This window comes from Plectropomus leopardus, chromosome 16 (genome assembly GCF_026936395.1).
Source record: "Plectropomus leopardus strain MGB_pleo_1.0 chromosome 16, ASM2693639v1, whole genome shotgun sequence".
NCBI lineage: Eukaryota > Metazoa > Chordata > Actinopteri > Perciformes > Serranidae > Plectropomus > Plectropomus leopardus.
This window is the reverse complement of record NC_142191.1, coordinates 30,906,206-30,922,439: the sequence shown is the minus strand read 5'-3', so window position 1 is coordinate 30,922,439 and position 16,234 is coordinate 30,906,206. Positions and strand designations below refer to the sequence as shown.

The following is a 16,234-nucleotide window of genomic DNA, read 5'->3' as shown; positions in this document are numbered from 1 at the left end:
ATATTGTTTTTATGAGATTATGGTGCAATTAAAGAGCCAGCGCTTTCCAAATTGCTACTTTTACTCTTGAATGTGGGCAATATTCTACATGTTACACAATGTTTATTTTGTATATATTGGTATTGCTATTCTTGCTTATACATATATTGTTGTTTACCTTTGCACACATATTTATCTTCTTATATTTGTAGTTTATATACTAGTTTGATACATTGCATTGTAGCATAAGGAACAGTTTTATAGTTTTTTATATTTTACACACTCAGCACATTATTTAATTTTTTAATTTCATTATTTATTTATTTATTTATCTATCTATTTAAAAGGGACACAGCATATTAATGAACATCAGTATAAAATACAAATGGAAATATGCTGGAGTTAGCAGGACTGCTAATTTACATTTGTAGTCCCTTGGCAGACAATAGAAATAAAGATCAAACATTTTTAAAAAATTAAAAAAATAATAAAAGGAAAGAAAATAATTCAATAATTCATACAGATGACAAAGTGCAGTAAAAGCAGCAGTGCTATCTGTATGCTATACAGTGCATGGGGCCTTGTGTATGTGCAAAGTGCAAAATTCAACACGTTGCCTGCGCACATGTATTCTACTTTAATTTTCACAGATTAGAGCCGATTGATACTTTATTTTAAATATTTACATACTGTGCCAGTTGTTTGCTCTTACTGTATTTCTATTTTGTATTTGATATTCTTATACACTGGTGTTGGTGCTTATTTCTACTTGCCGGGATTCTCTATGCTGGCATCAGAGCGACTGTAACGTATGAATTCACTCGCTTGTTCACACAGATACACACTCTAAGGCCCTTTAGAGGTCCCTGGAACCGACTTCAGGAACCACAGAAATTATAGTCTTCATTATTCTCTCCAACAATTGTGCCAATTAAAACAGTTCTTCACTTCCTTGAGCTAGTTCACAAGGAAATTCCTGCGCGACAACATTTCACACATGAAACATTCCTCCCAGTTCAGCTTTAAACAGGTTTCGAGCACACTCTTAGCCTCCCAGATCCCATGTAGGACAAAATCATTCCTGCTCTCTACCAGACGTGCTTTTTCACCCGTGCCATTCAAGATGCAGCTGCTGCGTCTGCTCTGCAGCCTCCTCTTGGCCATGGTGACGCTGAGCGTCATAGAGGGATGTGACTTTGGACAGTTCATCTGTGGAGCCCAGGCCCCCGGGGACGTGATCTTCGGTATAATGCTGCCATTACATCGTAAAGTGAAGGACATTCATGAACGGATTAGACCCGAAAACTTCCAGTGCTCAGAGTGAGTATAAAAACAGATGCGTCATTGCTACATTAGATGGTGGTTATATATGTGTGAGAGTGCAGAACTTTCATGTTAAGTATGTGGGTTGTTTTATTTTTGTAAATTCACAAATTAAAATTAAATTGCTGACATCACTTTTTTGAGATGGGTAAAAATGCATAAAAGTGCACAAGGGATTAAAAATTGTTAAAAATCTCCCTTGTGTCCTTAAAAAGTAATACAATAGGGGGTTAAAGGTAGGTAGAAATAAGAAAACATCACGTGAGTTGGCCAAGATGGGCAAAAGGGGCCGGAGATGTAAGAGCTGCCAGGTTATGGGTAATAAACAGGAAATTAAACATTTTAAAAATAATGATAAAATGAATACAAGAATAAATAGGAATATTGTAATCATTTAAAAAAATGGGAAAAATAAATGAGGGGCTCAGAGATGTAAGAGTGGCCAAATTATGTGTAATAGACAGGGAATTAAAAATTTAAAAAATAATAATGTTAGAAGGTATACAAGGATAAATAGAAAAATAGTAAGAATTTTAATAATAGGAAAAATAAATAAGGGGTTCCTCTGGGTCTCCTGCTTTCTTTCCTTTATTTTTGGGTAAAGTATGGGCATGATTCATGCCTGTTGAAAGAATGAAGAAGAATTTAAAATATGCATAAAAATATATGACACGTCAATAAATATAAAATCAAATTAAAAAAATAATAAACAAAAATCCCTCTTTCGAGTTGATGAACAATGGGAGGGGAAGGGGGCGTGGTGACCAATAGCCTAAATAAAAATTCAAAAAAGACAAAAAAGAAAAAATGAAATAAACAAAAATTATGAGTGGTTTACATATATAATATATTGATTTGAAAGAAAGAAAAGAAACAAAAGGGGAAAATGTGTATGTGTATATCTCTCATACATTTGATAATTTTTGTATTTTTTAGAGGTATTTGTATTTTGTATTTTTTGGTGTTATAAACTCCAGCTTTAATATACATGTTTTCGTGCACATATTCCACATGTTTACTACTCTAACTGACAATAACTGGTCGTCTCAGCCAGGAATTGAATCCCGTCTCTGGCGGGAAGCTGGAGTTCTTACCTGTTGAGCTACCCAGCTGATTGATTGACTGAAAAACATATGTATCTATAATGTATCTATAATGTTTTACATTGTTTTTATTAAATTTAAATCGGAAATTAAATATATCATGAACAATTACTGTCACAACAATGTAATACTGTATAACAATTCATCATATAGATATTTGTAATATATGTACGATATCATATATTGCAGACATTTTTGTTATGTACATACAGTATGTATCCATCCCACAGCCTATCACATATTTAAATCATCAGTGTAATTTATCAACACTGTCAGCATAAAATTAGTTTATTTATTAAGTTTTATTGACCTCTGTTCTATAATGGGAGAGGACGATAACAAGAACGAAGACAAAGTAACTGTGCAAAGTGTTACTTTTTTTTTTAAAGAGGAACACAGTTCATTTGGCATTATTCTTGCACTTTGAAAAGTGAGTAAAAGATGATTTGATGACTTTATTTTCCAAGTAATATTGCATAAATTGTACTTTTTCAAATTATGGGCTGTGGTCTTCTTCCTTCTTTTTTTTAGCGCCATGATCCTTAAGATTATAAAGAAATATTTTTCATCTTCAGGAACGTCAGCTGGAGGTTTCCTCAGACGACTTCCTCTATGTTCTGAAAAACCTCTAACAAAAATGTCCTCCCGATTGCCATACACCTTTTGTCCTCTGAGGTCATTCTGACCCCCCCTGTTTTGACTGTTAGTTAAAGCATATTGTATAAATTGTGTTACACCTTTAGTCTTATTTTAGTCCAACCCATTACCACACATTCTTCCCTTCGTTTTAGAATTTAGGGCCAATAGACCTTGTTTACATTAATATAAAAAACAGATTTTGATGGCAAAAGATTTCATTTGGGGTCAGACTGACCCCAAGGACAACACAAGGATTAAAGAGTTACATCTACAGACATCTGTAAACAGTTTGCTTCTTTTGCCCCAACCTCTTTTTTTTAAAAATGTTTTTCTACTTTGCCTATTTTCAGTTTTGATCTGCAGTCATTTATGAGATCCTTGGCTACAATCCATGAAATCGAGGAGATAAACGCAGCTGGCTTCCTTCCAGGGGTGCATCTTGGATATGTGTTGTGTGACACATGCTCCTCTGCAAGCAAGGCATTACAGAATCTGGGTCACATGCTCGAACTCAACAACACTCTAGATATGAGGTGCAATTACACTGACTACAGGCCGGAAGTCAAGATTATTTTAGGAGCGTTCTACTCTGAGGTGACCATTGCTGTGGCCAGAATGATGAATTTGTTCATGGCTCCTGTAGTAAGTCACAAATATTGCCTTTTCAGCAAATATTCAACATGTTCTCATCCCAGATTCAAAAATACTGACACTTTCTCGAGCCTCTCGGCATGTGATTCTAGGCACATTTCCGTTAACCCTCATATTGCACAAAATGAAATTTTGAATACAAAATATGCCAAATGGAAACATGTCAATTAAAAAAAAAAAACTCTTGTTTATCGCAAAAAAGTGTTTAGGCTCGCAGGTGGCAATTCAGGAGATTCAATAAAGTCATGTTTCACAAAACAGTAATGGAAGTACTTTTTTTACTTAGTTAACTCATATTAAGTATAAGACCAGGGGCAGTAATGCGACTTGAGAGAGATGTCGAAAGAGAGAACATCCTGAGAAAAGTCGCATAACATCTGTTAATGGAAACGCAGACATCTTGCAATTGTTTTTTGTCAAAATTTCAAAAATATCAGATAAGTTTGGCGCAAATCTGTAATGGAAACCCAGCTACTGACACTAAAGGCTTTTAAGATGTGAAACACTAAGGTTTAGGCAACAAAATGAAGTGGTTAGGTTTAGGATAAATGCAGTCTTTTGGGTTAAAAGACATATACAGCAGTCTCCTGGGTAAAAGTCCTGTGTTTATTTAATCATTCCACATTCCCTGCTTCATCACGTGAGTCAGTTGTTCTCAGTGTCAACCATTGCCGAGGATGGTTTCACACTGGCACTATTTAAAAGTCCAGTGCATTTTGCAAGTCCAGTCTAATGAAGATGCTAAAGGGCATCTACAGCATTGAAATCACATGCCCAGGGATGTAGGACAGTGTCAGTATTTAAAGATCTTGGAACAAGAATGACCGAATACATTTCAGTGTGAAGTATTTATGCTCTTATTCATGATTAATCATCCATCTATCACAGGGGTCGGCAACCTTTACTATCAAAAGAGCCATTTATCTGTTTAATATTTTTTGTTGCATACACTTAACAGCATTGGTGGTAAAAAATTAACAGATCCTTCCATGCACTATTAACTTCTCCATTTTCCTCCAAGACTTCTCCTATCTTGGATTTGGAATCCATAGCTAGTCAAGCTTTTTTGATTCAGGACCGCCCACAACTTTATATTCTGTGTACAGGCTATATATTTTTGCAATTGAAAAATGCAAGGATAATTTTAGGCCTAAAACAATGATAAAATTCAATGAAAATCTCTATTCATTTCCATATAATTTTTACTCAGAGACACAGGAGCCACTGGAGACGGGCTAAAGAACCTCATGTGGCCCCAGAGCCACAGGTTGCCTACCCCTGATCTATTATCAGACTTTCTGAGGGTGATAAATGATTTGACCGCTCACTTAATTTGTGTCCATTTAATGAGCTATTGGTTATGGAGGCTTTCATTTTTAAGCTGCAAATGTTGAAGAAGTACTACAACATATTGGAAAACACTATGTCCTTATCGGATATTGGAGGATCAATTTGAATTTCAAATCTATGCTGTAAGTCACCTGATCTGGTTGTTGTTGTTGTTGTTGTCATGCCATTAACCCCTTGAAACCTCAAGCAACATCTCTTTTCTTTAGCTGTTTTAAGATGCCTTTCACAAGTACTTGAACTTTTGAACAAAGGGCAAAACTGGTGTGACTGAAGGAATTTTTAAGAAAGGTCGTAAGGTCCAGGTCATTTCATCATTGTTGGTATTTTTTGGTGGGGGGGCTTGTTTGTTTTGTTTTGTTTTGTTTTGTTTTGTTTTGTTTTGTTTTGTTTTGTTTTGTTTTGTTTTGTTTTGTTTTGTTTTGTTTTGTTTTGTTTTGTTTTGTTTTGTTTTGTTTTATTGATTTCTTGCTAATTTTTGGGTTGTTTCTCCATTCATTGCTCATTGGCTTCTTCCCATACTTTTGAAAGATATCAAGCCAATATTCTCACGTTTCATAAGGTTAAAATTTTTTTTTTTCATATGTTTGTTTTGTTGGGTTTTTTTGAATTAATAATTATAATTTTCAGATAATTTTCTTGTACTTTTCTTAACTAATTTTTTGCTCATTTTGGGGTCATTTCCTTATTCGTTGCTCATTGCCTTCTTCTCATGTCTCTGAAAGATATCAAGCTAATATGCTCATATTTCAAAGGAGTAAATGGCTGTTATCAGGTCATAGATACGGGTAGTAGGGGCATGCCATACCTAAATTTTGGTTGTGCGTCATTATCAGGTCACAAAATGGAATTTCCTGCCAAAAAGATCTTTTAAATACATGGGAAGGATTGGTGGTGGGTGGGTCAAATACAGATCTTACACCAGGAAGTGAGTGTCAAATCAATATTTGCATTTAATCATGATCTTTTTTCTAAACCTCATCATGTGGCTTTGGCACCTTCACCCAAGAAAAGTAAAAGTGAAACCAAAATATCTTGCAATGGTGCTGATAATGGCCATTTGAACCTAGTGAATGTAGCATGCCCCTGCTTACCCATATCTATGACACAGATAACTGCCATTATGGGGTGATAACATACTGATTGAAGGTTTAGTATCCTATAGGTCAATGGCATGATTATTGCAGAGCGGCAAAAACAATGAAAGCAGAAGAAAATGGCTAGCCTAGCTCCATCAAAGATATAAAAACGTACTCCCTAATTTTGTTGTTGAAATATAAAACATGGTGTGCTGGGTGGTAATTTGGGGATTCTAAGACACTTTGGGTGCTACAACAAATTCTAGGACTGTATCTCACAAATCATGCTTTCAGTTTACATTTTTCCATATTTAACATTGTTTTTGTATTATTGTATCTCATTACCAGTTGACCAGCGTATCATCTGCACCAGAACTAAGTGATAAGACACGCTTCCCAGTTGTACTGCGCACCGTTGCCAGTGATAAGCACCAGACCAAAGCAATTGCCAGAATTGTCCATCAGTTCGGCTGGAACTGGATTGGGGTTGTGTATGGAGACGACGAATATGGCAGAGGAGCTTTCCAGGGCTTCCTTGAGGCTGCTGAGGCAAACAGTGTATGTCTGGCCTATCAAGAGATGTTGTCTCATTACCTCGATGATAACATCAAACGTATCAGGCAAGTTGCCCAGCAGATCCGCTCCTCCAGTGCCCGGGTGGTACTGCTAATCATTAGAGAAGAGGTGGTGGAGGCCCTTTTTAAGGAGATGATCAGCACCAACACATCAAGGATCTGGATTGCCAGTGATGTCTGGTCCAAGAGCAAGTCTCTTGCTCAAATGGAAAGCATCAACAAGATTGGGGACATTTTGGGCTTTAATTTTATTTCACACAGGAGTGAAGTGTTTGATAATTATCTCAAGAATCTCACAGCGACCCCAGGAGGATATAACCTCTTCATTGAAGAGTACAAGAACCTGAGATTCAACTGCAGCTCAGAATGTTTCTCAAACTACCCTCCGTCCTATTGTCCCTCACTCAAATACTTAAAAATGAAATCTGGCCATGCATGCGGAACAGAGAATCCTCAAGAGCAAAATGATGACTATCTTATAAAGGCTTCGGATACCAGTGACGCCTTCCTTCACAAAGTAACAGTGCGGGCCGTAGCATATGCTCTCAAAAAGCTACTAAAGTGCAACAGTTTTTCATGCTCGGGAGAAATTAACTTCCAACCATGGAAGGTGAGATTTGATGTTATCTTTAGATGACAACAGGCTTGAATTTGAAAATGCAGCTTCCTTTTAATGTAAAATTGAATGTTACTGTCACTTAGAATTCTCATGAATAATAGTTTAGGAAATCATGTGCTTCAGTAACCAATCAATGCAAAAGAACTGTTTTAATTTACATTCTAACCCTTTGCTTTGCAGCTCCTTCAAGAACTAAAGAATGTTCAGTTTGAGTTTGACGGCTACAATTTCTTCTTTGACGAAAACGGTGATTCCTTACACTTTTATGATTTGATCATGTGGCAAAAAGACGGAGACCACAGAAGGCATTTAAGGATTGGGAAATACCATGTCCTTGATGAAAAAGTTGAACTCTATGTGAAAAATTTCAACTGGTTGATGACTGGCAATACCACGGTAAGACAACACCTTACTAGAAGTCAAGAATAAAAAAGTTAGGATGAAAACAAAGACTTTCAGAGCTTTAAACTTCTTGTTAGATGATATAACACTATAAAAACCCTGTTCCAATAGGAAAATCATCATGTATTTCTGAAACAAACAACCCCACAGTCAGCTCATTTTAAGCAGTAATTAGGCACATTGTTGTTGAGGTGTGAAACTAGGCTAGTTTGAATGTTTTTATGTGAACAACTGAGTGCAACACTAACGGATTGTAGCCTGGAGGTGACTACGATGGCAGGCCTTTTGTTCTCCACTTTGGAATGCGGTCATTCAGAACACGTACAGTTTTGCCTTAAGATGTGATAGAACGACTCATTGTGTTGTCTTTTTTTGTTTGATGTATACTGAACCTTTAAGAAGTTGACTGGGTACCATGAATATCCTTGGGAATGTGGGAATCCAGCCAGCAGTTATCTTGCACTGGACCAAAAAGATTGTCATTTGATAAAACAATAATTATTTGTTGTTCATTTCACCTATCACAGCTTTCATCAGATTTAGAGAGAATTCCTAAGGCTAAAATGCAGCGAAGCTGTAGCTGTTGAATGCTAACAACATAGACTCTGTTTCAAGGTAGTAGATACTCCTATATCTTTGACTATAGAGTGGCGTATAGGTGACGTTTTTTTCTAGGCCAACATGGAAGTTAACATCATCCTAGTTCCCTAATCAAAAATACAATGGGATTATGTTCAGATTTTCAGATTTTGGATGATTTCAGTACATGAACACAGTGGCAAACAAAAGTTTTTGATATTTACACAAGATATTCCTAAAAAATTAACTTCAAATGTATGAATTTTGAACAATAAATGCAATCGCCAGAAGTAAAAAGCTAATGTTCTGAAGTAAATAGCTACAGCTAAAAACTAATTACAACACAGTTGCATAACCTTAATGTTGCCACCGCAACAGGGCCGAGAAGGCGTGCTTTTTAAAAGACAACTAAAAGTTTAAAGGTTCTCGTGGAGGGTATTTCCATAAGTTCACAATGTAATTCCATAAACCCCTGTATATTTTAGCTTTTTGGAAAGACAAAGATTAGTCAAACCAAGGCTAGATTTAAGGCTGTCTCTCTACAGCCCAATCGGTTACTCTTGTTCTCTTGTCTCAGGTCCCTGCGTATAGATGCTCAGTGCCCTGTGCCCCTGGCTCAGTAAAGAAGATCCTGAATGTATCCTGCTGTCACAACTGCACCCTTTGTTCAGAGGGGACCTATTCAGATGACTACGGTATGCCTGATTGACGGACTGATTTTAATGTTACATTTTACTTTCAAAATATAAACTAACTTGAAACGCCTAGGCCCTAACAGGTAGCATATTGGCTGTGCCCACTGGGTAGACATATATCTGAATCTGAATATCTGAAAACACTGTCCACATGTGGCCTCTTTTCAAACTACGAAAGTGCACCTAGTACAATGCAGATCTCAGCCAGGCAGCCACACCACTGACTATGGTAAACTCTAAATCCTGCCCCAGCTGACACAGTATGTTGTCAATAGCATCCCAGTAGTTAAGAAATATTCCAGTTTTCTTGCTTGCAGGCATTCCATGTGAAATATAGTTACAATATAGTTATTAGAATGAATGTTTTAACAACAAAAGCCACACATCTTCGATCCATGTCATTCATTACTGGACTTTCAATAGTATTAACTGTAGCTATAGGCTACAGCACAACAAAGTGGGTTGGTGGGCCACCTGTGTAGGAAACACAGGTGGCCCACCAATTGGAAGGCCGGGGGTTTATCAAGTTTTCTTTCACCACCTCTACAGATCTCCATAGCTGCAAAAAATGTCCCAATGGTACTTGGTCTCTCAAGGGTTGGACACAGTGCCGTCCAAGATCAGAGTCTTACATGCGATGGAGCGATCCTCATCCCATCACCATGATGACAGCTGCAGCCTTTGGCATCCTGCTCTTGTTGGTTGTCTTCATTATCTTCCTGGTGTACAGAGATTCCCCCCCCATGAAACGAGCAGAGGTGAGATTGTCCTGTGTGATGATGGCTGGTCTGTCAGTGAGCTTCGCAAGTGTGATATGTTTCATGGGGAGGCCAAATGTACATCTCTGCCGGGCCCGCCAAGTAATGTATGCCATGGGCTTCACCCTGTGCATTTCCTGCATCCTAGTCAAGGCCTATCGTACCTTCCTGGCTTTCCTTCCCTTTGGTCAGCTGACAAACAGGCGACTGCACAAACTTTACCGGCCACCTGTAATTGTCATCATCCTAACTGCTCTCCAGGGGATCATCTGTCTTCTCTGGCTGATCTTTGACTCTCCAGATGTTGATAAGACACCTCCATCCCCACAAAGCATGAGGAAACAAATCCAGTGCAGTGAAGGTGCCACATACATAGGTTTTGGCATTATGTTGGGCTACATAGCTCTGCTCGCATTGGTTGGCTTCCTGTTGGCCATTAAAGGCCGGAAGGTTCCTCAGGAGTTCAGCGAAACAGGCTACATCCTCTTTAGCATGCTGATGTATTTGTTTGTATGGGGGTGTTTTGTCCCAGTCTATATCACAAACAATGAACAAGGCACTGCTGTGCAGGCTTCAGCCATTCTGGTATCCACCTATGGCATCATCTTTTGCCATTTTTTACCCAAGAGCTATCAAGCACTTTGGGCCTCAAAGAGGAATACACTGGAGAGGATTAGGAGAGGATGGCAAACCACCTCCTGTCAAAGTAACTTTTCAGTGACAGAGATAGCCATAGATATCCCCGGAATGAATAGATACCCACGAAAGAGTGAAAGGTTTTCAGTATCAAGTACGACAACAATATTGAGGAGTTCAGAGTCAATAATTCAGGCCAGTCACGAGCCAGTTTTTAGTCCTATGTCTAATGGAAATATCCATGTCTATACTCTGTCTAACCAGCAAGAAACACAACTAAAAAAGAGACGCAGGAGTATGTCCTGCTAGAACTGGTTCCAGGAAAATTTTATTTCTACTACACTGATAATTTATTATAGCTATTTACCTGCCTTTTTATAGACAATGTTTTGTAAGATCTTTTGTGCTGTTAATCCATGTAATGTTGTATTTTTCGATGTACATATGACCAAAGATGACTTATTTGTATTGTGTACAACTACAAGTTATATTAAGGTAAAACTTAACATGTGGACCATTTTCCCTTCATTGTAACCCTTTGAAACCTGGATCATTAGTTTTCTTGTGTTGTGTTTGGATACCTTTTACAAACATATAATCCTTTGATACCTGAGAAAAATGGTTTTCTTCATTTAGTAAAAGGTGACAAGAAAAATGACCTGAAAAGGAAAGAGAAAGAAAGAAAACTATTAGAAAAGTAAAAAAAAAAAAAAACATTATAGAAGCTGGTTTTTATAATGATAATATTTGTGTATTTACAACATCTATTAAACATCTATTTTTAACATTTCTATTCAGGTCATTTCCTTTTTTTCTTTTTTTTTTTACTTTTCTTTTTTTCTTTTTAGGTAATGTTCTTATAATTTCTTGCCATTATTTTGGGTAATTTCTTGTGAAGTTACTTTGCATTCTTTTTGTGTTCTTGAAAGGAATCAGTCATTAGACACTGATATTTGGTTAAATTAAGGTTATGGTTTTTGGTGACTGTGAAACGGTTCTCTCCCCATACCCTTTCACATGCCCTGATCCCCAATAGCAGCCACTGAAAGCAGGCTTGATTAGGACACCTGTGTCCTGTTAGTCAGATTGAAGCTGTCAATCAAGTATTTTCTCTGTATTGTACCCACTGAAATGACCCAAAAATTGTTTTTTTTATAAACCAGGTCTTGTGTTTGTTTTTTGTATTTTGGTTCTTGACACCTGGTTTATATTTAATCAGCATGTTTTGCTCTTTGGCCATTGTGATTGCTGCAGCCTGGGCTGAGGAGAGGGGGAGGGCTCAGCAGCCTGAGTTCCTCTGGCTGTGGCTGTGATCAGGCCCTCGTGACAAATTTGAAAGAATTTTGGGGAATTGGGGAGTAAAGATCATCCTTGGGGTATCAATGAAGTAATTTGTGTATAACTGTTTTAAGTTTTGCTGGCTAATTACTAAAGTTGATCCCTAGGATGAATTTAACTGTTATTTTCCTCTCCTGGTTTACCCTACCCCTCTGAAGTGGATGAGTCCAATTAGGGTGGGGCCAGGAGGGGTTATTAGGACACCTGAGCTTAGACTGGTGTGGAGGATTCTTTTGTTTGCAGCCTACTGAGAGGCTGCTGTCTTTTTCCTTTCAGTTGATTTTGCTTAAATTGTTTTTGCCTAGTTTCCCAAGATTTTTGCATTTCTGTTTCTGTTGCAAGTTTTGTTAACAAATGCCTGTTTTTTTTGTTTGTTTGTTTGTTTGTTTTTTACCTCTGCCTCATGAACTTCTTTAACTCCAGAGCCAGCCTTCCACACCAAAGACAACCCCACATTTTGTAGAGGTGCTGTAATCAACCTTACAGTGACCAAAATTCAATGTCACGACATCTAATGCCAATGTCAATGTGACGTCAAATACTGAAAATAGGTGATATTTTGTTGGGGTTTAAGTTTTGTTATTGAGTAACCAAAATTCAGTGTCTTTCAAATGTCTCATGCCAACATTTTCTGGACATAGAATGGGGGAATGGATATATCACCTTGTAAACTATAGCATTAGAAGTTGGCAACAAAATATCATGGTGAATGGTGTAAAATGATTTAGAAATATAAAAAAATACAGATTCAGATTCAGACAACTTTTGACACCAAGAGAATATATGTTATCATTCAAAGCTGTCTTTATTTTGTCCATATGTTTGTCCATCTAGTTTATGGGGGAAGTGTGGGAATTATTGAATAATGGATTTTCTTGCTAATTTCAGTGATTTGGACGGCTTAGAGATATAGTGGTGCACTAGTGGTCTTGTTGTTGGTCAAAAATTATTGTTTGGAGAGAGTCTGACCATACCCCATCCAGAAAGACATATCAAGTAAAAGTATGGGGAGACGCATAACAAATGTTACACAAAATCAACAAAAGTTGAATAAAGATAACTGGAGGTAAAGTCAACCAAAGTATTATTCATGTGAAAAGATCCATACCTGCAAAATGTCCAGAACATACTGAAAGTGCACACACAAATACGCCGATGCCTCCACACAACAATAAATAGCTCCTGGAATCCCTGAAATGATCCCTGAAGAGGAGGTCAGCTTCAGATTTTTATGGCACGCTTGAGAGAAAAAGCTGGAAGGGAAACAGCTGAGAATAACACAGCACAGCCACCTGAGTATGTTACACAACTGTCAGTCAGCAGTCATCACTGATCTCCTCAGAGGTATTAAAGCAGCTTGTCCTGCCAACACACAGACACACTGGCCATACTCGACCGCAACCAATGGCATGTCCTCACTGACCAGAATGCGTGGGAAAACACAGAATTTTCTCTCTGATTACAGCTTCACTTTCAGCCCCTATTGTCCACCATCCAAATTTGATCTTTTGAAAAACAGTGACATATGATTGTCAGCTTTCATAGAAATGGTTGAATACTTCCCTGATGTTTCTTTGATAACTTTCAAACAGGAGTTAGGCCCTATAACAGCACAGAGACTGCCCTCATAGTGGTGTTGAACTTGCCTTGAACAATGACTCAGAAAAAGTCCCTGTTTTAGTATTGTTGGATCTTAGTGCTGCTTTTGGCGCTTTGGACTGTGGAGTTCCATTGCAAAGATTAAAAAAGTGGATGGTTCTGTCACAATTGTTCCTTGGGTGGTTCAAGTTATATCTTCATAATAGAAGTTACTTTGTGTCCATTGCGTTTTTGCATGTGGATCTTTCTTTGGGCCTCTATTGTTTAACTTCTAGAAGCTCCTTTTAGGCCAAATTAAACAAAAAATTAAAAGTAGCTTTTGATGCAGATGATATACAAATCTACATTTTAATTACACCAGGTGACTTTGCACCCAACTGCATGGAACAAATCAGTGACTGGATAAAACAATATATTCTCTAGCTAAATGGAGAAAAGACTGAGATAACTCTTTGGAGCACAGAATAAAAAGAAAATATCTGCTCTCACTTTGATTCATCAACCCTCAAGTCAAGCCAGAAACCTTCTCTTGGATTTAGATTTAAATTCTACTAGTTACATCAAATCTACTGTACTACTGTTTTAAAACTATTGCAAGACTCAGGGTGGATAGTTTCCAAGCAAGACCTGGAAAAGCTTACCTGCACCTTTATGTCCAGTAGATTCCTGCAACAATCCAGTCACAGGATACTCAAAAAGCTACATCTTATTCAGAATGGCGCTGCCAGGGTCCTAACAAAAACTAAGCAGTATGATCACTTAACAGTGGTCCTAAAATCTTTACACTGGCTACCAGTTACTCTGAGAATTGACTCTAAAATCTTACTGGTCACCTACAAATCACTTTGTGGCTCTGGGCCCAAACACGTCATACCATGTGAAACTCAAATATACATAAGGACATCTGGGGCTGAGTTGGAACAAAACTTGTAATCATGAAATACAAACCTAGAACAACCCTCCAGTTAATATACTTTTAGAAATAGGACCTGTTTTTCTTTTTTGGCCAAAAAAAGGCTGGTGTCTGCAACATGTTTAACTGTGCTTGATTATGGGGATGCATTATATATGATCACATTCTCCCAGAGTTTGCATGCTCTGGACTCTGTGTATCACAGGGGATTGAGATTCATCACTAATTGCACACCCCTTACTCATCACTGTGTCCTGTCTGCCCGCGTTGGGTAGCTGTCTTTAAAATTGTGTAGACATTTTCATTGGTGTTCTTTTATTTACAAAGCTGTTCTTGGCCTATTTCAAGCATAATTATGTGCCTACATTAAGCAAAATCTTGAAAATTGCTATGTTTTGGCAAAAGAGCCTTTATGTACACAGCTACATGCATTTGGAACTTTCTGCAGAAAGACTTAAACTGCTCTCATTGGTTCCTCGAGGCTGTTTCAAATTACTGTTGCAGGACTATATGTCATCTTCTATATGTCATGTCAGGGTGTATCTCAGCTGGTCTTTTGATTGTCTTCTTTTATATATTAACATATATTAACATACTTTTCAGTCCTTCCTTGTGGTAACATTGGGGTTTTGTTGTATGTGTGTGTTTTTTATTGTTTGTTTTGAAGTTGTATATTTTGATTTTATATTTTTGCTCCGTCTTGTCTGTAACTTTTGTTGCTGTCTTGGACAGGATTTTTTTGTTTAGTTTTTTTGGTTAAATAAATATGAAATAGATATTACTATACAAGCCCAAACTCTGACCATTTTTAAGTGACAGCTAAGAATGGCTTACAGTGTATACTGTTATTTGTTAATAATTAAATTTACTTGTGAATCTGTATGTGGGAGTACTTAATGTACTTAAACTGTACCTCTTGTATCACTCGCTTTTACTTTGTACTTTTTTCTTTGCACATCTTTCACCTTTACTGTAATTGTATTGCCCTTTAAAGCACACTGAATTGCACTTGTGTATGAAATGTGCTTTACAAATAAAATTGCCTTGCCTTTGGTCTACCAGAATTTAATCAATAGCAGAATAGTGAGTGAAACACTACATAGATGTAAGTGTATGAACTTTTGTATGAATACTGAATACCTCATTGTATCAGCAATGATAAGATGCCAATATTCTGTACTTTCCAACACTCTGCAAATGTTCATTTTGTTGTTCCAACAAACAAAGTCACAATGCAGCTATTGTGACAGCGTCTCTCTGTCAGTGTTGTCGGATGGATGAGCCAGTACAAACTACTGATTTAATCAAGTGTTACCATGCAGAAATGCGGGCGCTATCTTTAACCCACTGAGAAGATTGCATGTCTGATCTCACTCAGATCACGTTCTTGACATTTCTTTATTTGTCTAAGAATGTCCATACAGTATGTCCATGGCAATATTGTGTTTGGTTATACTGAAAACACAGAGGGTTCAAAATTCGGGGGAGCTGAGTTTCCCTGAGAGATTTGGATGCTTCTTGTTGTTCAAGTAAATAGTATTTAGGATCGAGACGATTTAGTTTGTTATAGACCAGCAAAAGGATTTTAAAATCTATCCACTGACACACACTAAGCCAGTGCAGTGATTCAAGGACGGGTGTAATGTGCTCTACTTTCTTGGTGTTAGTAAGGACAATGGCAGCAGCATTCTGGACCAGCTGCAGCTGCCACCTGTGGAGACTCCACTGCAATCGCACACAGCACTTAGTGCATAGTGTGTTTGTAGGGTGAGAGGGAGTGACACTTAGAGCAGACAGCTGTTTGTGATTAAAGCTGAGGAGAAATTAGCAGAAAAGTTGTCACATGGTAGTAAATGCACAATCTAGGTTTAGGATTGTGCATGAACAAATGCTGCAAACTGATATTGTAACTATGAAATACACTGAATGGAAACACATCAATTGAAAACAAAACTCCCTTTCATTGAAAAAAGTTGTTACATTTGCATTAGGTGGTGTT

At 37.5% G+C, this 16,234-nt stretch overlaps 1 protein-coding gene across 1 annotated transcript; it reads left to right on the top strand.

Moving 5' to 3' along the window:
• Positions 1-552: 552 nt before the first annotated feature.
• olfcb1 (olfactory receptor C family, b1) lies at positions 553-15,031 on the top strand. Its single transcript, XM_042503666.2, has 6 exons — positions 553-1,299; positions 3,395-3,686; positions 6,470-7,306; positions 7,496-7,711; positions 8,874-8,991; positions 9,541-15,031. The coding sequence occupies exons 1-6, from the start codon at positions 977-979 to the stop codon at positions 10,692-10,694; spliced, it is 2,940 nt and encodes a 979-aa protein (XP_042359600.2). The 5' UTR covers positions 553-976; the 3' UTR covers positions 10,695-15,031.
• The last annotated feature ends 1,203 nt before the right edge of the window (positions 15,032-16,234 follow it).

Coding starts and splice junctions, on each gene's coding strand:
- olfcb1 (XM_042503666.2), top strand. CDS start 977: ATGAAACATTCCTCCCAGTTCAGCTTTAAACAGGTTTCGAGCACACTC. Junction 1,300..3,394: donor GAAAACTTCCAGTGCTCAGA/GTGAGTATAAAA, acceptor GCCTATTTTCAG/TTTTGATCTGCAGTCATTTA. Junction 7,307..7,495: donor TTAACTTCCAACCATGGAAG/GTGAGATTTGAT, acceptor TTTGCTTTGCAG/CTCCTTCAAGAACTAAAGAA.